At 34.8% G+C, this 23,175-nt stretch overlaps 1 protein-coding gene across 15 annotated transcripts in view; it reads right to left on the minus strand.

Moving 5' to 3' along the window:
* The window catches only part of SOX5 (SRY-box transcription factor 5), a 903,293-nt gene that overhangs the window by 114,323 nt on the left and 765,795 nt on the right, over nt 1-23,175 (minus strand). For 13 of the 15 annotated variants that reach the window (XM_074357827.1, XM_074357830.1, XM_074357824.1 and 10 more), the window contains one exon: nt 5,423-5,546. In XM_074357827.1, the coding sequence (XP_074213928.1) occupies nt 5,423-5,546 (124 nt within the window). The remainder of the gene's footprint in view (nt 1-5,422; nt 5,547-23,175) is intronic. The other 2 variants (XM_074357823.1, XM_074357834.1) reach the window with 1 other exon arrangement.

Genomic DNA, 23,175 nt, shown 5'->3' on the forward strand with positions numbered 1-23,175 from the left:
TTTATGAATATATTTCTGGTTTCATACAGCCAAAACAATGACTAAATACATTTTCAGAAAACCACATGATCTTTTCCAACATAAGCTCTGATAAACAGACAAGTGGAAAATGATAATAAAAAAAGTTTAAAACTTGGTGATTAGAAATAAAATAGTTGAGGTTAAGACTGCAACTACATGAGACAAATGTTTCCATCGGCACTATAATACTTTTCTCTCAACAATTATACTTTTCCCAGTCAGAGGAAGCCTCATTTAGGCGTGGCAGAATGAACTTGAGTCTACATAGGATGTGAAACGTAATTCACGCTGGGTGTGGTTCTAAAATCTTTTTTTAGGGGGGGAGTGGACACAGGATTCGTGTTTTGCTGGTATTATACTCAGTATTTATCATTTATAAATAAACCTAGTAAGACAGACACACTGCTAGGCACTCTTCCATGTATAATCCTATTTAATCTCTGTAGCAAGTCAGTAAAATGGGTGTCATTAATCCATCTTGCAGGTCAGGAAACTGAAGCTCAGAAAAGTGCACGAGGACAATTAAACAAAGCACGCTGAGGTGAAGGGCTCCCCAGTCAGTGTTCTCTCATTCTAAGCACCTCTCAATTTGTAATTGCCTCTTGGAGATCGAATTAAATCAAAACAAACAAAACAACGGAATGTTTGAAATCATACAGACAAAATAGCCCATTGGTACAGATAAATGAATCAATTGCTTATCTGTATAATATTACACATATCTCTGTAAGTGCAAGATAAATCTTGTTATAACATTCTGCCCTGTGGTTGTAATGTGATAGGTCGGCGACAGTAACTTCCAAGTAAAAAAGGTCATAACATTTAAAAAATGAATATATAATAGACTAGGCCACAAGTTCCTAAACTTCTTGGATTCAGACACCATCAGTGGCTCAATAATTCTCTCATGGCACCCTTAGGACAAAAGAAATGCCCAGCAGCTTCATTTTATTAAGTAGTGAGTCCCAAACAACTAAGGCAGTTTTATGCAGTGTCTGACAGATGCCTCTCTATTTTCCTTGAAATTTTACAACATTGTGTGTGACCCTGTGAATCAGCTACCCCATCCTGGTACCTTAGCACACAAGTTTGGGACTAAGAGCCCAATGGTTTGGGAACTGCAGCCCACCTCTGGGGAGAGAGACCACACCGGCAGGTGCGTGATACGTTCAACTTGACACTGGGCCAAACTATCAACCCAACTCTTTCACAACTGTTTGCTTTCTACTGTATATAGAAAATGAATTATTTTATTAGATTTTGCCTTCCTGTAGATTTTTTTTAATTTCCACATAAAATATCTGTCAAAAATTTCTGAAGCATCGATTAGAATATGGGTCTAGAAATTTTACACCCTAACAGTGAGGAGAGGGCCAGAGGACTGCAGTCATTAGTAAAAAGAGAAGCACCTACTCCTTTCATTTCTGCCTATAAAAGATGTGCTCTGAAGGAACAGCACTTAACCTGATTGCGGGAGGGCATGTGAGGAAGCTGTGTGTTGTGGGAAGAGAACTGAAAGTTGAGGTCAGAGAAACTGGTATTGACCAAACTTATGACCTTCAACCACCTTATTGCAAACTTCTCTCTCAAGTCTAAAATGTTGGGCTAAAACCAACATACATATTCAAGATTCTTTTTAATTTTGGTAGACTTTTTTCTATGATGAGCAAACAATCTAGAATTGTTCTGCAGGCGTCAATGCTGTGTACATGTTATTTCAAAAAATATCTACCTGATACAAGCTTTGCAGTTCACAGGTTCAAGTCTTTGGTTAAGAGCCTAGGATTCCACTCAGCCTTTCTAGCAGAAGCAAATGGACTGTGTCCTTGGATTCTTCAACCATCCAAAATGTACTTGAACCAGTTCATTTGTACATACATTTATTTTATAATTTCAGAATTGGAACCTTATTTAGTTTTTCAAATTTAATTCAAGGACTTTAATGACTTTTTTTCTGATTAAAATGAACTAGTATCCACAAATGTAATTTAAACTTGAGATTTTTAATTATGCAATATAAAATCTGGGGTATGTTTACATATAGCAACTGAATTGACAGTTTTCATAGAACTGACAAGTTAAAAATACAGATTATTGGATTATTTTTTTCCATAAGTGGAACAGCCTCTGAATTGAGTTGATTGATCAAACCAGTGTATTTACATAATTGCTTTCAAATTACTCTTATATATTAAACCCATTCAATTTAATAACACACTGCTATTTTTACCTCCTTAGAAGTTTGGAAGTATTTTTAGATTTTAAGAAGCAGGTAGGAAAAGCAATAACTAGATACAAATCCATGAAGAAGAGTGCTTCATGCTTGATTTCACTAACAGCAAATGCCCAAACACAATTGAGATACTGATATTAATATATCAATGCTTGTAAACTGAGCTACATATTCACAGATAAGAGTGGACTACAACATTCTCAAAGCTTCTCTTCTGTGTAGCCAGTTTGCTCTAAAGTCTGACTGCGCTATTCATTTGCTCTTATATTGTTTAATGACAGGCTTTCTAGCTGTTGAGAGAAATTCCAGCAACTATATTCTGTAGATATCCATTTCACACTGTACATCTATCATTTTATTTCTTAAAGGGAAAATACCTTTATGTCCAAATAAAAGCATCTTTATTTTGGAAAACAGGAAATACTAACTCAACCTACAATGGTTAGTTTGCTCAACGTGTGTTTTTCTTTCTTACCCCATTGAGAACATTTTAACTTCCTTATGTAGTTTCAGAGATTTTTATTTTACTTATCAAGACACATAGTCTAAACAGAAAAACTTATCATCAATACTTTCTTTGAATGGATTGATGAAAAGCACTTGAGTTTTTGATAACAAAAAATAGTATCTCTTTCATGTTTACGTGAAACTCAAATCAAGATGGGTTGGTCAGAGTCTCCTTCATTGAGAATTGCGGAATGTTACTCAAATTAGAACACGTGTCAAGCAGAGAAGTCACGTGTGCCTGACAATTATACGGGAGTAAAATAGGAAGTCCCCCTGAAGAGAGAAGATGACAAGATTTCTTTCCCCACTTCCATTCCTTTCCTGCAATACGATCATGAAGAAAATAGTCCGGACTGTTTATCGCTTCCACCCAGCGCCCCATTCAAACTGACTCAGAGTGAGTGTCAACAGGGAGGCACTTTCTTTTGCTATGGGCTGCTTCTTGGTTTGAGTTTGGCCTGACGCTAGTCTCAAGCTTGCCAGCAGCTGCAGAAGCTTTTTTTCTATTTTATTTCCAAGGACACGTAAGTGGTATCATTTATAACTCTGCGCACTGAAGGCATGAATATCAAATGGTTAATACACTAACAACCTGAGGAAGGGAAAAATTTCTCCAAGCCACGTTACATTAACACTGAATAAATTTAGTATGCCAACTCTGTCAAGTGGGAGTGAGGCAGTGGTGTTCTTGACCTTTTCCAGGCCTACAGTTATGCTATTGTTCAAACTGAATGTGGTTTTCTCTTCAGCACAATATTTGCTAATGGGATTTATTTCTATAGTTGCTTAAAAATTTTCCTTTTGGAAAACAGAACTAGTCTATATGAATACACTGCAGGTGCAGTCTGAGGCAACTGATGATGATTTTTAAAAGTGTCCTTTTTTTTTCATTTTAGTAACCAAGGCTACCAAAAACACATTGGCAACATGTGTTTAATGTGAATACTAATTCCTCAGGAAAAATGGGAACAAAACAAAAAATCTTTTATAATTAAAAACTCAAAAGTTACTGTAAAAACAGAATTTAAAAATCTTAAAGTTTAAATTATTCTTAGATTTTAAATATTTAGAATATATAGTCCTCAATTCTAAAAAGAAGTTGGTGTTTCTGGATGAATCAATCTACAAAGATAGAATTATGTGACAAATAAATTATTACATGAATAAATTAAGGTCCAGAGTGAGAACACCATCTTAAAACACAGGAAACCAAAGTCAAGAGAAAGATGTGCAAGAACTGTATTAAAAACTGCAAAGAGCAGTGAATTTTTATAGTCCTGAGTTCAGTTCACTTTTACCTAGACTCGACGGTTGGAGCCACCTCCCTCAAATGACTTTGTATTTTTAAAAAATGACATCGCATTTCTTCATTATTATACAAAGAAAGGTTTAAAGAGTAGGAATACATGTTAAAATATGAAAATTCAAGACATTATTTACAGGAAACATCTGATTTCTTGTAATGTTGGATAGAGTTTCTCAAATACGATAAGTACTGAAGCATAGCAAGATGCTAATGGGACAATTTATTAACATATAAATGAACCAAAATCTACTGGAATTTACAAAGTAATATTCTCTATAAATATCTAATATGATAGTATTTCACTAACTGTTTTCAATGGTATTCTACTTTGATCAATGAAAATATTTCAATATACTTGCTTTCTCTATATTTTTTTCTGGCCATAGTCATGATGTTCTGGAAGATACTTAGCTCAGAAGTCTAGCCCCTCTTTGGAATTTGTTGCTATTTTTATCTAACAGATTGTAGTCGGCATTGTGGTTATTTGAATTTTAGAAAATGAAGTATTGTTTCCAAAATTAATAAGTACATTATCTTGATTTTGGTAAAAAAGTTATAAAATCATAGGCAGCTAAAGTTAATAAGTAATATAAACAGTTATCTTGATGTAACATCATTTAGTGCAAAAATGCCCTTGTATTGTTTGTAATGAGTGCTCATTCATTTGTATAGTCATTCATTCAACAAGCAGTTGAATGTTGTACTAAACGTTTAGATGTAACAATAAATAAGACAGAATCAGCACTTGCCCTTATAGAGTTTACAATTAACGTCAAAGAGAAAATACACAAGATCCAAGGGAACGTGGAGACAGGGATCTACCTAGCTCAGGACAGTTCTCCCTGATCTGAGTTGGAAGAGGTTCAAGGAGAGTGAACACATACAATTCAAGTCCAAAGTCAAGAAAGAGCTTGGTTTGGTCTAAGAACTTAAAGAAGACTAGTGAGAAATTAGGCTGTAAATACAGAGAGGAGACTGAAAATGGAAGGCCGACTAACGCATATTGGGAAACTTGGGTTTGTCAATTAAAGGGCTATGGAAAGCTATTAAAATGCAGATTCTTATCTTACCTATGCAAAAATAAATAGAACCTAAAAATTATACCCCTATTTTAAGAATACACTGGGAATAAAAGTTATGAAACTGAATTATAAAAAGCAAATATTGCCTTCAGAAGCACAGAAATAATCTACACTCTTAAATACCAACATAAATCCCTTTCTACACTTTCTGTGTTTCCTCTTTAAAATAAAAATGCTATACGGGTGATCTCATTTCTTGGTGTGGCAGGAATATTAAATTGCCTAAAGCCATGCCCTCCACCCACTCCCAAATGAAAAATCAATGGTACTTACTACATCCAGCCTTATAGCTGAAGCCTGGAGGAAGGAGGAATCCTTGCTGGGCGGCTGCGGCCAGTGTCCGTTGATCAGGAGGGAATACGGGAATCATTAATGGCGGCAGTTGACCTTGAACCTGCTGAACGTATTAGAGCGAATCAAAGAGAAGAAGTTTTGGTGCTCTATGCTTCCAACCCTCCCTTATTTTATGATAAAAGAAAAAAAATTACTCAGTTCAATATACTGGCATATAAGCTTGCTAGAACACTGGACATGAGGCTATGCTTAGGACTACTTTAGACAGGAAAATCAGAATACTGAATACTATAATTGGAAGGTATTATCAAGTTCACTTTTTAACTTGATGAATAATTTCCCTACATGATATCCTTGACAGTGATGAAGCATCAATACTTCACACTGCAAATCTTTTTTTATTGCATTAATGTAACAATTAAAAACTTTGCCCTTAGGTTGAACTACAATCTTCTTCTGTAAATCCCACTTGTTAGAACTAATTCTGATTTCTAAAACAAAACTAACTACATGGGTATAATTTTATACATGAACAGTTCTTCATCACTTGAAGATGATTCCCACGTTCACGCATAATATTGAAAATTTTAAATTCTTGAAGAAAAGAGCTGGAAGATAGCTTAGAGGGTAATTAAGCCTTTCCCCTTTCTTTATAACAGAGGTGACTGGGCCAGAGAACTGACTTGCCCATGGCCATGGAATGGGGTAGTCAAAACTGTCTGGAATCTAGTCCCTTGGATCCTGCTCTGAGCTATAGTTTTGTCTTCATCTACCCTTTTTCAAGCAATTGAACCATTCCTCAAACCACATGGCCTCTGTTTTGGTTGCCATCTTTGGAATACACTTTAATTTTTTGGTGTGATTCTCAGAATACAGAGTTCATATCATTAAATAATCTAATACAGTGGAATCGCTATCTTTGTATTGAACAGTAATTTCTAGAAATATAACCTAATGCTGTCATTTCTGCAGCCATGTCACATTAGTGACTAATGCAGAGGATGTCATTAACTAAAGTACTTAGGATCTTTCCCAAAGATTTAAGCAAGATTTCCCTGGTGGACATGGTTATTGGTTAGTGTCTGCCAATGAACATATGAATAAGAATTTAGGATCCTGCTAAAAATCACACATCTGACACTTTATTCTCCTATATTTCTCCTTCTTCACATTAATTCAGTTATTTGGAAAACACTGAATGCACATATATTATGTACAAGAAAATGAGCGAGGCAGTGTAAACACAACAGTGAACAAGAAAATCAGATCCTATGCTCATGGAGCTTACGTTACAGTGGGGGAAATGGCAAAAAGTAAAACAAACACATATACCAAAAAAAAAAAAAAAAATAACTCAGTTGCTAACCTTAACAGCAACTCTGAAATAACCTTCAGACTTGCTTTCCCCTCCTCTCACTGGCATTGCACATTTTAGGAAGACACTTACGATTCTTGTAATTCTCATAATTTCTTACATTAAAGGTCTACTTTCAGTTTCTCCTTCATTTCATCTTTCACAGTAAACCTCTGAGCTATTTCTGAAATTTAGGTTGGTGAGTGTGGGTGTCCCGGGGGAAGGGTGGGAGAGAGAGAGAGAGGGGAGGAGGAAGGGTGCAGGGAGAGAAAGACACAGTGAGAGACAGACAGACAGGCAGACAGAGAAATAAGCATTATATGAATGAGGGATCTGTTTTCAGCAATGTCTCCAAATTGGAAAGCATTTTTTTCAGCCAAAATAATTTTTAAACTATCAATGCCAACAGAGTAAAACTAAAAGCAAACAGCACAACCAGGGAAACAAAAAGACAATGGTTTAAGATTAAACTTTATGTAGAAACCAATAGAAAACAATTGATTTAATTCTCAAAAATCAGAGATTGCATATTGAGCAAATATGTGGGAATGTGTGGCCTGAAACAAGCGGTACATTTGAAGGCAAAACAGCATGGGTGCTAGTTCTGTGTAAGAATAGGTTACTGACCAGAATAGTTAGCAAACAAATAAACAAACAAAACGAACAACAAACTGGCCACACTGGTTAAGGGTTACCACCAGCTACTCTGCATCCTTTCTATTTCATTGTTTGTAAGTTACTCTATTTTATATAGTAAGCCCTCTCCTTTCTAAGAAGCCATTTGCTATAAGATGTATACGATTGTTATAAATTTAACAAGAGTATTTTAGAGGGAAGAAGAAAGGATCTTCAAATGAAACACATACAAGGTTTAGAAAGAGGCATCCAAATTTCAGATACCTTAAAATTTGGGAAATAATTTCTCGACTTGCAGAAATGGTAGGTTCTTGTTTTACTGCAGTAGTTCTTAAACTCGAAGGTGTATTTTAGAATGAATCACTTAGCAAGCTTTGAAAAACTCTCAGTGCCCAGACTGTTTCTCAGACCAATGAAATCTGAATCTATAGGGGTGAGACCCAGCCATCAGCATTTTTTAACGTTCCCCTGATGATTCCAATGTGCATCCACGTTTAAGAAGTGCCATCTTCAACAATGCTGAGGTCACTCTCAAAACTTTTTGCCTTCTTCATATTTTGCCTTGAGTTACAAAGGACTTTTCAGGTATATAAGTAATTGAAAGGGAGATTCTGCCTGACTTTTACAAGTCTGGTGCCCACGGGATATTAAATCATATTCCTCATAAATTCCTTCTAAATGGGTCTCGTATCTGAATTTCATATGCCCCTCTTGTGAAAAACTTTTGATGGTTTGCTTTCACCTGAAGAATAACGACCAGATCTCTCCACATGGTATTCAGGATTCTTCACAATCTGTCTCTAGCCCATCATTCCAGGCTTTTCTGCCGCCCTCTTTCGGATATCCTGTGCTCGTCTCAATGCATCATGAAGACTTCCTTGCATACTCGGTATTTTTCCATGCTTGAAAATGCTCTAAAGTGTTTTCTCCTCTGTTTTGAGTAATTTCTCTTTTCCTTTTTATCTTGGCAAAATTCTACTTATTTTTCAAAGGCTTTTGAGATCCACATAATGTCTCTGCCTGTGAAGCACTTCTTTCTTACGGTGCCAATTTTCAGGGAGAAAGAACTGTTACTTCTTTAACCTCATAAAACTAATACAATACTTACTGTTTTGAATAACAGTTACTTGTATAGCTTGAGTCTCCCTTATGACCTATGAGCTTCTTTAGTAAAGGGGTTGTAATTTACTTATTATTGTAACTTGAGACTTTAGAGCACCAGCTGAAATTATTTTTTTAACTAATTATTATTGCATTGTTATTTTTTTTTGATGGGGGGAGGTGATTAGGTTTTATTATTTATTTTTAGAGGAGGTACTGGAGATTGAACCCAGGACCCTGTGCATGCTAAGTATGTGCTCTACCACTGAGCTATACCCTCCCCCCTGAAATTACATATGAATTGGCAATTCATAAATAAAGAAGAATATATTATATAGTCCCAGCTTTGTAATTACATCTTTGTGCACCAACTCCAAATGTCCACAAAAGGCCTATGGATGACAAAGTTATTTAATGACCAGAGAGGAATTCAATTTCACCACAGAAGAATGGCAGCACAAAGTACCAGCCGCTTTGTGTTTCTACTCTTAAGATACAGATAAAACGTCATTATGATAAATCCATGATTTCTGAAATTATGCATGCATGAAGAAATAGAAAAGTAATACAGAAATACTGGAAATTTATTACATACTTCTGTAATGGACAGACATGCCTATCTATCGTGTTTTAATAACATGATGTTTTTTCATTATTGCAGCTTTGCAATATGTTACTACTCTGTCATTACTATTTTCTTTTTCAAATATTTCCTGGCTGTTTTTACATTTATTTTTCCACATTAATTGTAGGATACAGAATTTCTCTTTGAATTTATTAACCTAATGGCTTGATGGCCAATAGCAGATTATTGCTTTCAATTTATTTAAATGTTCTTTTGCTTCACATACTTCTCAGTAATTTTATTTTTAAGGTTTTAAAAATATTTTATTAATATTGTAAAGTTAAAGTTTTCCTGCTATATTGCTTAGCTGGTTGTTGCACATATATTTCTATCTACTTGTGTGTGACAGTTTTCACCCAGGTAATGCATTTATAGTCCAATAATTTATAATTATGCTTCAGGTGAAAATTTAGTATTTTAAAGACAAATTGCAATAAATTCTGGGGCTTTTCAAAGTCTGTGTACTTTAAACTTTTATCCTATTATGATTATTGAAATACATTTTGTTTTAGTATTATCATTTGTTTTAGTGCCTGAATTTTCCAAGATCCACATACACAGGATACCAGTTTTAAGGCTGAGAAAGAGCCTAGGGATTATCTGGCCCAACACAATCACTGTGCTGATAAAGAAATGAGACTTAACTTGGCCAAATAAGTTGTTCAAGATCCCGCATTTAGGTACAAGCAGAGTAACCTAAATGCGGGATCTTGAACAATTACTTGAATTACCTGAAAGCACATCTCCTAACACTTAATCTAGTACTCTTTTCCAACACTTACGAAAATCAGGAGAAGGGTGCAGGAGGAACTACAAAGGAGAGGAAGAACTAAGACAAAAAATAAGCCTAATTTCATAATTCCAATGATGTGTTTTCCTTAGACTATCCGAGGGAAGATTAAAGAGCACTGTAGTAATATTCAGAAGAAAGTAAACAGTAAAATAAATACAATCCGAAATGTGTGGTTAATTCATGTACGCAACTAAACACCCATTTCAAATACAGTTGATCCTCACTATTTGCAGATTCTGTTATTTGCCAATTTGCCTACTCACTAAAATTCACTTGCACTAGTGCCTTTGCTGTCACGCACAGACCTGTGCAAAGTAGCAAGAAATTTTTGGAGATTTTGCTGTTTAAAATGCACATAGAATCAATAATAAACATTAATAAGATGTCTAAACAGAAACACACATAAAACAAGCCTACGTATTAGTCAGTTGATGAAAACGGTGTGACCCAAGGCTCTCAGGAACCTAACTCTGCATTTCCTCTAGGAGCATTTGCTCAGTATTTGCTAATTCAGTGTTCATGGCAACTTTATAGAACGTAACGAGCACAAATGATGAGCACTAACGGAATTACTGCTGTATCTTAACTAATTTTCAGTCCCTTGCTGCTGCAATTTAGCCAATGTTTGGGAGAAAAGGACAACTTACATCAAACTAGTATCATGTTTCCTGGATAAGTTCTAAAACAAATTTGTTCTAGGGTAATCCATTCTTATATATTTGCCAGTTTTGAATATTTCCAAATCCTTTTCACTGCTGACTTCATTCATTTTCTTTTATTTAATGGATTAAATGTCCCTAAAGCTCCTAATTAAAGTTTAAGATTTGTGACATTTATAATCAAACTTTGGTAAAGTACTTTTGTCACAAAATTTTGGTCTTTTTAATAGGGGACATGTTATTATGAGAATAATTCGTAATAAATTTAAGAGGCTACTTCCTATATTTTTTAAACTTTAAGATGAAATATTACATTTGAACACTTTTTACAATTCTACCACATAGATACTCCATGTAGTCTCGCCATCTAAAATCTTATGAGTCCAACACAACCACACTTGTAAAAAAAAAAAAAAAAGACAAGTAAATACTTATCAATTATTCATTATTAAATATTTTATGTTTTATGTAAATATTCTATTGCAAAACCCTTCAGTGGTTCCCTGAAACTAATATATCAAGTAGATACTTAAGATTATTAATTTAGTTTCCACTCCCGTGGGTCTGTTTATTAGTTTATTCATTCAATCAACATTTTTACTAAATAGAAATGTGAGCTTTTTTGGTAACTAGGGATACAAAGATGAATTCATGTGCAACACCTGCTCTCCAGGAGCTCTAAGTCTGGTGGGGCAAATGGATGGATAACTATAATACACTGCCGTTAACTCAACAACAGAGACGTGTGCAGGATACTACAGAGGCACAAGCAAGAGACTCAACACAGCCAGAGGTCAAGGCAGGTCTCCTGGAGACAGGCACAGCAGGCACGGGGTCTGAAGGGCAGCTGCTCATTTACTGGCTGTAAGGAGCAAATGGAAATTCAAAATTTGACATGTAGGAAAGAGAGACATTAGCTGGTGGACCAAAACTGCAGAGGACGCTGCAAGGCAAGGCAGAGGTGTAGGGATCAGCTTCGACGGGGAATGACATCGCATGCTCTGGGCCCTGAGGAACAGAACTCTAGACTGGGCATAATAAGCGGGTACGTTTTACAGGTAGGGGAATGAGGAGGTGAGGAAAATCAGGCCTGATGGCAGAAATTTTCTCGATGTTGAAGGCAAGGTCATATCCTGAAAGCGAGAGACGTGCGGATTGAGGAAGGGAGTTCAGCAAAGGTGTAGAAGTTTTGGATGGTCATTGCGGGAAATGAAAAAGAAAGTAACCATGGACAATTAAAAAGGATGATGGAAAACGCTAAGGCCTTGGAAGAGACCAAATGAATTATGATGCTGTCAGTCTTTCCTTTTCTGTGACTTTTCTGAGTTCCTGACCCACTGTGAGGCTCAGAGAAGATGAGTTCTAGCATTCAAACAGGGGAAAGGAAGGAAATCCGGGAGGCCTCAGTAAGGGGGGCTTATGAGGAAATCAAAGTTGCTTCTGAACAATGAGCTTTAGACTTCACTCCAGGAAGCGAGGACTGGAAGGCACTACTAGACTGGGAAACAGAGGAATCAGAAAACCAGAGGGACTGCATGATACCAGGCAGCAGTTTGTGTGACAGCTCAAAAAACCGGAAGCTACGGTGTAAGACTAGTTTAAACCACATACACAAATGTGAAAACGAAAGGCAGCTATGTGACTGAAGTCAGCACAATTACAAACAAAATGTAAAATCTGAAACTTTTCAAATGTTCCTGAAGAGTTTAGTCTGATGAGTACCATAGAATTCAAGCACACATCATCTCCAGGGATCAGTTCACCTACAACTGAAATTCAACCGCCTTCGATGGGGAACACAGCGGCTGTTTAGAAGCACACAGCGATGCTATACAGCAGTTTTTGAGAAAATGGAAAATATAATATCCAAATGAGATGACAAGCGGGGTTTAGGTAGGCAGGATATAATTACCCAAGCTGGAGTAACCAGGAAAACAAAGCTGACTTTCCACCATTAGCAAGAAGAGGTATGGGATCTGCAGTGACCACTAATAGTCTGTGTTTTCTCATTTCATACACCAGAAAGTCAATTTGTAAGTTTATCCTACCCAAAGCAATGGCATTTAGAAAACGAAAAAACAAAACAAAACAAAACTACACTAACATTTAGAATAGAGGAGTCAATTTATCTTCCAGTTACTCTACTAGGAAGACTAAAGAAAATCTCATTGAGAGATACGGGAACATAAGAACACTGCTAAAATTACAATCTCTGCCTCTCACTCCCCAACAGTCACGCTGGAGTTGTAGCACCTCTAATTTCATTTGATTCAAGACAAAGACAAAGTAGCCATATTCTTTTAGAACAAAAATGAACAGCCATGTGGATTTTTTACATAGTAGTCTTCTTCGGCAAAAAGCCACAGAACTTTTTTTAAAAAAATCGTTTCCAAGGATGAAAATGACTTTGCCAAGCAAAGTGGCTTCAAAACAGGCCTCAAAAATACTAATAGAAAGACAGATGGTTCTACTAAGAGCTTGGCTGCCAAAAAAAAAAAAAAAAAGAAGAAGAAAAAAAACCCCACAAACCTAGGAAAAAAAAAAAAAGAGTGATGCTATTGAAGCTGACTGCAAAGTTATCTGATGACTACAAATACTTTTGTCCCAAAGCAAGTGCTAGCTCTGCCTCCTGGGCTGATACAGCCAAAATACTAACTTCCTCACATCCGATCCCCCTACATTCCCACCCCTCCTAAATAAAACCTGTCAGTGCCAAGCCCCACCAAACAGCACAAGCATGCACTTGATTGCGACTGCTCTGCAGAAGCGAAGTACTGCATCGAGGAACTCCTATTTAGAAACAGACCCACAAGGAAAATTGCTTTTCTTTTCAAAACTGCCTGTCACATTTTCTTTTTCTAATTCCCCTTTTCCTCCTCCCTCCCTGTCACCAAAGGGCCCCTGGGCTCTATGAGTTTAGATGATACAAACTCAATTTGTATAAAGAAGGGAAGAAGCAGCACTACAGAGAGGTGGGGACAGTTTGCCAGGATAGAGAAATAATCCAGTCAAGACACAGCGCAATTTTCTTCCCAAACTACTACTACAATAATACCTCCACTTTATTTCCTTCAGGGCAACTGTCATTTCTTTTTAACCAGATTGCTACTAGATACAATAGAAGCTGAAATATTATATGGTCACTGACTCTTCCTTTCAATGGCTCATTTCACTACTGCACTTTTACTTTCGCGTGATGTGTTTATTGTTGGTATTGTTACTAGGATACGGCCATTTTCAAATGGCATAGAATTAAGACCTCTGTCACTTAAGGGCGGTGAAATTTCATTCTTAACACGATGCAGGTTTGACTTCAGTGTTCGTGCCTAACAGGAGCCTTTATTTTCAGAACTTAAGCATCACGTTATTATAAAGCACCATTTTAATATATATTAAACTCATGTCAACCACAATGATGACACACTGTAAACATAACACATGCTGAAACAAAGCATATTTGCTGACTTCAGGGAAAAAAATCTGTTTTAAAAGTTGGTAATCAAAGAAACTTGAGCATGGCAAAAATAAGGTGTAAAGTAAGAAAGCAGTCATGAAAGAGTAAGGGAAAAACACAGCTATTTTATTGGCCAAGGACAATTTTGAGCTGAATAAAAGAATTTTAAAAGGCAATGATTAAAATATCTCAAATGATGCATTATTTGTGGTCAGATTATCATCTATTTATTAAAGGTAATGTTTTACATAGCTTGACAGCTGTTACTTGATAAAATGGAAGTCTGTCTTTATAATGAAAAGCTATTTGTTTCCTCAAACGTGTGTGATTATTTGTATTACTTATCATGGTTTTTGATGACAAACCAGCCTAGTTCATAGGCGTATGCATGGTTCTCTGCTCACGTGAGCAGAATTAGACTTTGTAAATACTAATACAATCTTATTTTATGCCATACCCCGTTACGTCAATTGTCATTTACACGCAAATGAAAGACAACTATAATGGTCAACATGAAATATAACTTTTTTCCAATTATATCTCTCAGGAGTCCATGATTAGAAAACTTAATACAATTCACTGTTTATTGATTCCTGATTTATGATGTTTTGCTCAATGGTTTATAATAGATTATTAGTGATTTTTTTCTCACACAATATAAATCTCGGTTCAACATAAGCGCTTAAAAATATTATGCCTCAAAAAATTATCACTTTGTGGAGAAGGTTAAGTTAGGAATGACTGCTAACGGGTAAGGGCTTTTTTAAAAAATATGATGAAAATGTTCTAGAATTAGTAGTGATGGCTACAAAACACTGTGACTATACTAAAACCCACTGAATTGTACACTTTTGAAAGGGTAAATTTTATAGTATGTAAACTATATTTCAACTTAAAAAAATAACCAAAGCAAAAAATGAAGACCACCTTAAAATATGTATAACTTCACGACTGCCTGAAGCAGGACTGAACGTGCTTTGAAATACTCATATTAGATATTATATTAGTAGAATATTGTCCTGTATTTTTATAAAGCACTTGTACATGTATTAGTTCGTTTATACTTTATCCAGCCTCTTGGAGATCAGCAGGTCAGGTGTTGTCATTTCCAATTCTAATTAATGAGCAAAACTGATAGAAAAACAAATAATTTGGAGACTTACACATTATCACATAGCTAGCCAAAACAATAAGTCTAGGACTTAAACTCTTTGATTCTTCTCAAAAAAATTATAAAACAAAGATACAGTAACTTTCTGAAATAAAAATACTGATTTAAATAAATACAGAAACATTGTGACAAAATTAATTTCCATATATTTATCAGCATAAAATTTATCATATTTAAACTATCTTTTAAAAATAAAATTCTATTATGATTTATTTAAAAGATCTTTATAGCAAGGGTGGCGTTTTGGACTTTTTCACTTTTATATTGCATTTTATTTTACTTCATGTTTTCTGAACAAAATGTTTCCAAATTTTCCGTGTGTATGTATATTACTTTAATAATCTGAAAATTGCTTAGAAAAACAGAGATGCAATAGAACATCAAATGCCCAGCATATAACAGAAGGGTAATTAACACAGAAATTCCTACCCTACAGTAACTGCTTGATAGACCTTATTCTAAAGATCCTAAATTATGAGTCTTCACTGCCTATTTTGGTAGAAAAAAATTCCTTGATATTTGACTAAAGAAGGAATGAAAGTAAAATGTAAAACTTCCACTCTGATTTTCATAAAAAGTATATGATATTAACATTTACTTCAGAATTTCCTGAAATCATTACCAATGACTTTGACCTCTGTTGGTTTACTTCTTGCTGAAATATCCTACACCACTAGTATTTATTCTATGCAGTGCGCACTGGATTATGAAATCTTTCAACATTTTCTGTCTTGCCTGTGTTAGTTTACACTTCCTCACTAGACTTATGATTCTTTCCAGACAAGAGACCTTTTATTCACTGACCTCTTCTCAAATTGGAGACTAGGAGGTGTAGCTGAAAACTTCACCTGACTTAGACTCAAGAATTACTTTTTCTTCAAAATCCAGCTTAAGCATCACTGCCTCTATAAAGACTAACCAAACACTCCAAGCAAAATACATTCATTCATTTACTGAGGGCCCACTCTTGCTAGGCACTGTTACAGTCCCTAGGAGCATTGTAATAAATAAGGCAGGCAAGTACTGTGGAAAACTTAGAGCGAGCGCAGTGGAAAAGGAATGCTGGGGTGGAGGCTACAAGTTTAAATGTGGAATCAATGAGACGGTGACAAATAAAGACCTGGAATAAGTGAGACAATAAACGTCTCAGTTGTCTGGGGAAAAAGTACTCCAGGCAAATGGAAGAGGAGATGCTAAAAACCTAAGGTAAGAGTACACATGCTGTGTTCAACAAATAATGTTTCCTTCTCCTGTCTGTACGCCATAGGACTATCCCATTAGATTGAAATTGTGCCTAGTTCCATGGCTAAGCTGCATTAAGGGAAAGGCCTAGCTCACTCATACCGGTATCCACAATACCCAGCTCAAGGCCTAGCACGTAGTAGGTGCTCAACACATATCAACCGCACTGATTATTTAAGAAGCAATACGCTGCTAGAAATGTCTACTCATGTTTTAGCTTTGGTTTCTTCTTATAACAATAACCAGTTTATTAAAACATTCCTTTTACACAGTGGGTCTTACGCTTTGTTTAACTTTCATTCAGGATTCAAGACTTTTCCTCAAAGTAATGCCTCAAAACATGGCAAATAACTGATGCCACTGTTTACTACCCAATCCATCATCCTTTTCAGATCCCAGTTTTAGTGTCAGTAACATGAACAGTTTGGTTTTGGGTATTTCATTATTTTTTAGAAGATTAGAGAAATGAGAACTCTGATGTGTCCTTACAGAAATAACCCAAGAAATGCAGTTAGGTGATGTTCATGATAAAACTATACACACTCACATAAAAAAAGATTAGACCATAATTTCAAATATGAGACACTGTGTGCTGTTAAATACACTTGAACTTTTTGCTATCTCAGTCATCAATATATAAAGTAATGTAACTTAAAGCTATGGAAACATATAAAGAATACTGAGCTGGGTTTGTAAACATGATCTTGTATATGCTTAAAAAAAAAAAACAAAAAAAAAAAAACCAAAAACACCCGCAGACCTAAAACCTCTCAACTAAAAATTCAAGTAAACAGTAAACAGCTGCATCCTCAAACTTTATACATTATTCTTGTTTTCTTTAAGAAAACAAATGTGATTATACTGCTTACCTTCTGTTCAAACTCTTCCCAATGAGTAATTTCAAATTTCTGGCTAGCAGTTGCTAGACTGGGGTGAATGGCTAGTGTATGGGGATTTGTTTGCAGCATGCAAAGAGCAGACTGAGTCAGTAAGGAACACTGTTAGATGTATGGGAAGATGCCTTTGAGGCCATGTTCCTGCAAACAAAACCAAAAATAACATTGCAAACATCTCCCCCAAATGCAACCATAGTAGGGGAGAGTTAATGTTCAGTTCCCTTCCTGAGGACGTAAAAAATCCACACTCCGAGCAATAATGGAAGCTGCCTCCAGTCGCTGGTGGAACTCAGCGCTCAGATGCTCGTCTCACTCCACTGCAGCTCGGACACTCTAGCAGTGAGCCCTCACTAGAACATTTGTCACTGAAAATAAAACATGTGTGAAATTACCAGAAAGGGCATGCTAGATGTTTCTGAAGCTGAAAATGTGAAATATTTTTGTAACTGGACAATCCATTGAACACAGTGTCATTTATATAATCAAGAGTTTTTAAATCTTCCAGTCAAGAAGGATTACTATACAATACATCACTGTAAGTACCTTCAAAAACAGGGACTTTTCTATTACTTGCAATAATCTATGTAAGTATGGCTAATTGTAATACTTGGCAAATTTACTTGATACTTTCCAGTAAAAAACACTGCAACTTGCCTACACATAATGACATCATTGAAATTAACATGAATGATGCAACACCATGGGTGGGTATTTTGCTAAATCCACAGACTGCTGCTTAGAAAGAATTTTCCTTTAAGTCATCAAAATTATAATAATTTTGTGACTAAATTGTGTCTCTTTTCATCCAATAAAACGTCCATATATGAAAACATGGACTGACTACATGAATTCTTTCCTTCTTCCTGCCTTTTACCAGAAGTATTTGATAAATGATTGTTAATATTAATAAATATTCTATTTCCTCAAGCTTCTCTCATCATGCATGTTTTTCATGTTAACTTTTATTTTAACTCAACCAGACTCACAAAAAGAGATAGATTCTTCCATCACCCCTATTTTACAGATGAGGAAACTGAGGCACTCCTCAAGTCAGACAATTAGAAAGTAAAGTAAAAGAGCTGGAATTCAAATCCATGCAGCTTAGCTACAAAGTAGGCTTTTAACCACTATGCTTTACAGTCCCTTGAATAATGATGCAATACTTATAAGTATATCTCACCACATCAAAATAAATTATAACCTGCATGACAATTTTTTAAATGACAAAAACTTGAAAATTTTTTCAAGGGATACACACAGAGTGACACAGCTTTAAAATAATTATTCCAACACATATTTTTAAAAAAGTATAATAGAACAGTTTTAAATATTAGATATCCTAGAAATGCCTGTTGCTACAATACAAGTAGATCCCTGGTTAGATAATTACCAACAAACCTTTTGATGAAGAGCCTCCAAGAAAGTTGCACATGGAAGAAAGGAAGGACTAGTGAGTTGAAAGTAGGTGGGGAGAATGAGGGTTAACTTCGTGGCACATGTAGGTAACAGCACTCGAAACTCATGATGTAGCCTTGGGTCCCTAAAAAGCTAAACTCCAGACTTCTGCACTGACCTAAGACAATCAGTGAGGGGAAATAACACTAATAAAAGATGACTAAAAAGAAAATATTGCAATTAAGGTAAGCATGCTAGGATGTTTCTACAACAGCAGTGGTGGAAAACCACTGATGATGATGATGGTTCTTTGACAAATATTTATGGAGTGCCTACAGAGTAACCAGACATTCTCCCAGGTACTTGAAATAACGACAGTGACAAAAAAAAAAAAAAAAAAAAAGGAAAAAAAAAAAAAACAGATTAAAATTCCTGATTTCATGGAGTTTACATTCTAGTACTATGAAATACTGATGATAATAATATACTTCACTATACAACCACAGACCTTACATCACTTGGGCCTGGAATTCATATCAAATTTTCTATTTGGCCAGTGAAAACCAAAGCTACAAAATTAGAAGTAAGGGTTCTCTGGATTGTGCTTCCACCTGGATCCTGGCAGAATAATCCAGTCCAGTAGACAAGCATCACCAATTTAAATACTTTGATTTCCCACAGATTAAGTTCTTCCAAATATAAGCTCACAATAAAAAGTTCAACAAATCCATGCAGAATAATCCAGTGTCTTTGGACACCCAAAGACATTCAAGTATTCAATTATCAGATGACAAATAAAATAATATGCTTAAAATGTTTACTTAAGAAAAAGATAGAATAAAACTTATTAAAACAAATTTAAAAATGATCACAGATGTTCAGGAAGATTTGAAAAATACTTGAATACAATTTTGAGGAATGAAAATGACTGAATTTAAAATTCATTGAATAGATATATAGAAAATTAGACACAGGTGATGAAAAACATCATTAATTGGAAAAGATATCTGAAGAAATCAGCTAGATTTCAGTCACAAGGAGATGAAGAAATGGAACATGTAAAATTCTAGTTAAGTGTCATGGAGGCTAGAATGAGATGCTCCAACCAATGCCTAGTCAAAATTTTAGGAGAGAATAGAAGAAAACAACAACAACAAAAAACAGAGATAGCCACAATTCTAAAAATTAGAATGAAGAAAAAATCAGGTTAAGAATTTTTTCTGAATTTGAAAGATACAGGCTCATAGACTCAATAAGCAAAATATACACAATCAGAATAAATGAGAAGAAGGTATCACTTCATACTCGTAACAAAATTGCAGAAAAATAAAGGCACAGAGAAATCTTAAAAGCAGCAAGACAGAAGCCATCAACCAATGACAATTAGTTTGACAATGAACTTCTAAATGGTAGAGAATGGGGAGATAGAAGAAGAAATTAGTGAATATGTGAATAAGTTTAAAAAATTTTGTTCAATGAAAATAATGTCCAATATTTGGTTAAAAAATTCAGACAGGGCTAAATCAAACAAAAATAATATATAAAACAAAAGAGAAATGTTCAGTTAGGAGTTCTAAGATTACCTTATAATTCAAGAGGAGGAATACAATATTTGTCAATTTTAAGCTCTCTTACCATAAGAAGACATTTTTTAATTATCAAAGAAAGGCAGCCCATAAAAGATAAAAATAGAGTAGATAATGTCCAGACCAATAAAGAGAAAAAAATAATATGACAAAACTAAAAATTAATACTTAAAAAATTAAAAAGTAAAAAAAAACATACAAAATATGGTACAAATAGAAAGCATGAATAAAGACACACTTAAGTTTAATCACAACAAGTGTTAAGGGGACTAAATCATAAGTTACAAAAAAGAGACCAACAAATTAAATTTTTAAGAAAATCTAGCTATATCTAGTTTACAAGAGATACTTAAATCATCATGACAAAGAGATACATCTGGCAAATATTTGCCAAAAAATTAAACAAAAAAGCCTAACGTACCTATTTTAGTATCAAAGTAGACTTTGACACAAAAAAGAATTATTATGGATACAGAGGTCCCATAAATAACAGTAACAGTTTCAATTCATGTGGAAGATACAATAATTCTAAAGTTACAGGCAACTAATAGAAGAGTCTCATAGTTTACAAAACAAAAATTGAGAGAGCTACAAGGAGAAATTAATAAACCCTTATTACCATGGGCCATTTTAGCACAACTTTCTTAATTAGTAGCAGCTCAAGTCGACAAAAATAAATTAGTTAAGACATAGGTAATTTGGACAACACAATTAGAAAGCTTAGTCTAATGGACATATACAGAGTTCTGCACCTGATAATAACAGAATACAAACATTTTCAAGACAGACAGAACCTTTACAAAAATTGTCCACACACTAAGCCAGATTTCAGAGATTTAGTACTGTGCAAAGCTGTGATGAAAGCATTTGGTTTTAGATGGAGGGAAAAATGTTAGTTTTTAAATATGAACTCCAAAAATAACAACTTCTCTTTTTGAATGAGTGATTTTGTCTAGCTTCAGGTTTATGAGGTATATTTTAGAACAGACTGCAATATTTACCTGGGAACTGACTCTATGTTTCTATGAAAAGTACAATTTGATTACTGAAATATGATCCTTATTTTCTAAATGTGCTTTACAATTGACAAGTGGGATCATTAAAACTTCTGTGTTTGTTCTAATTAATGTGTGGGTGATTGGCAGGAATTAGAGGTTACTTAATATCATGTAGTGGTTAGCAATTCAAAACCTGTACAGTTTGAAGATTGCACCATTGGGGAAAACAATCAAGAAGAATAAATTTAAAGACACAATGTTTTTTTTAAGTTACACAAAGTTTCTAAACTCTGAACATATATTTTAAGCTGTGTGTAAAACATTTTGTGCACTGAAATAACAAAATGGACTAAAAACACTGTAGATGTTTGAAAAATATATACATGGTATGAATGACCACGTTTTTCAAAAATTTGAAGAAAATCTTGGCAAGGAAATTATTGAGATATCAGCAGTAAAGAAAGTGAAAGGTGATCTAATCCTGTAAAATAAAATGACATTTAACATGCTGAGTATAGACTCTAATAAATCTGAAATCTTTAAAATTTTCACCAAATCTCCATATTTTAAATTGACTTCTTGAGTGCAATACACTTCAAAAGAATAAAAACATGTGTAATACAGGAAAAACTATAACTGTATATTTTGATGTCCATTAAGGCCATATTTGTATCAATATGAAATAGCTTACAAAGACTAATTTTAAATAATGATTGTATCTTCTACACAAATTTATAAAAGGAAGTAAATTCTCCAATGAGATATGCAAGTATATAGGAACACTAAATCCTAATTTTGGTGTAAATCTCAACGTTGAACGTATTTCTAATTGCAGAAGAGGGACATGCAGAGCAAAGAATTTTCAGCCTTTCAGTTATTCTACTTCGTGTGTGTGACTGTCCTCACGGCCAGTGGGATTATTCTTCAATGCATTTCATTGTATATTTTTAAAAGTGAAATGTATCAGAAGCCTGAAAACTTTTGTAAAGTCATCTATTCACTTCCTTGAACTAAGTTCAGAACTGATCTAGAAAGATGTCAGTGTGCCTATCATTCGTTCTTATTGGGTCATTCATCTTTCAAAACAGCTGTTTCTTATTCATTAGTCTTAACTCCATGAACACTGCTTCCATCCCTACCACCCCCAAAGCTCATGACTGGTTTTCAACGTTATACATGTATTTAGCAAGACCTGATCCTCTTCAAGGGAGACTTCATAGTCTGTTAATGGTTCCCTTGGAAGAATGCTGGGACAACAGGAAAAATCTCCAATGTTTCAGTACCTGTATTTATCAGCAATGGAAAGTACAACAGTTCAGAATGAAAAGAAATAACAGTATTTCAATTTTAGTAGCAACTGGTTTTTATCTGACATTTTGTATGTATTCGCTGACAGTTTTCTTATTAAATCCTTCTCTGCACTGGCCCTCACACCCCATTGGTTCGTAAGTTCTTTTCACTGTATAATTTTGAAAAGGAACAAAAGAAAAGAAAAAAAAAATTGAGACAACAGAGTTATAAGTATTGAAATTAACTAAGGGGTTAAGAAAGATGGGCCTGGGAGTGCAGGAAAAGGGGAGAGGGTGATGCAAGAGAAACAAATGCATGACTGAGAATAAAAGCAGTGTAGACAGGGGAAAAAGACACGGAAGATGTACTTCAACATCTTTCTACTTTCAGCAGAATACTAACTGTATAAACAAGATTTCCAGGTTCATCTTTTTTAACTAGAAAAGTGCTCTACTCTTCGTTCCATTTCTAAGCCACTATAGGTATTAAACAGCAATTTACATGTGATTTGCATTTTTTTTGTACTTGTGGT

Source organism: Camelus bactrianus, chromosome 34, assembly GCF_048773025.1.
Source record: "Camelus bactrianus isolate YW-2024 breed Bactrian camel chromosome 34, ASM4877302v1, whole genome shotgun sequence".
Classification (NCBI taxonomy): Eukaryota; Metazoa; Chordata; class Mammalia; order Artiodactyla; family Camelidae; genus Camelus; species Camelus bactrianus.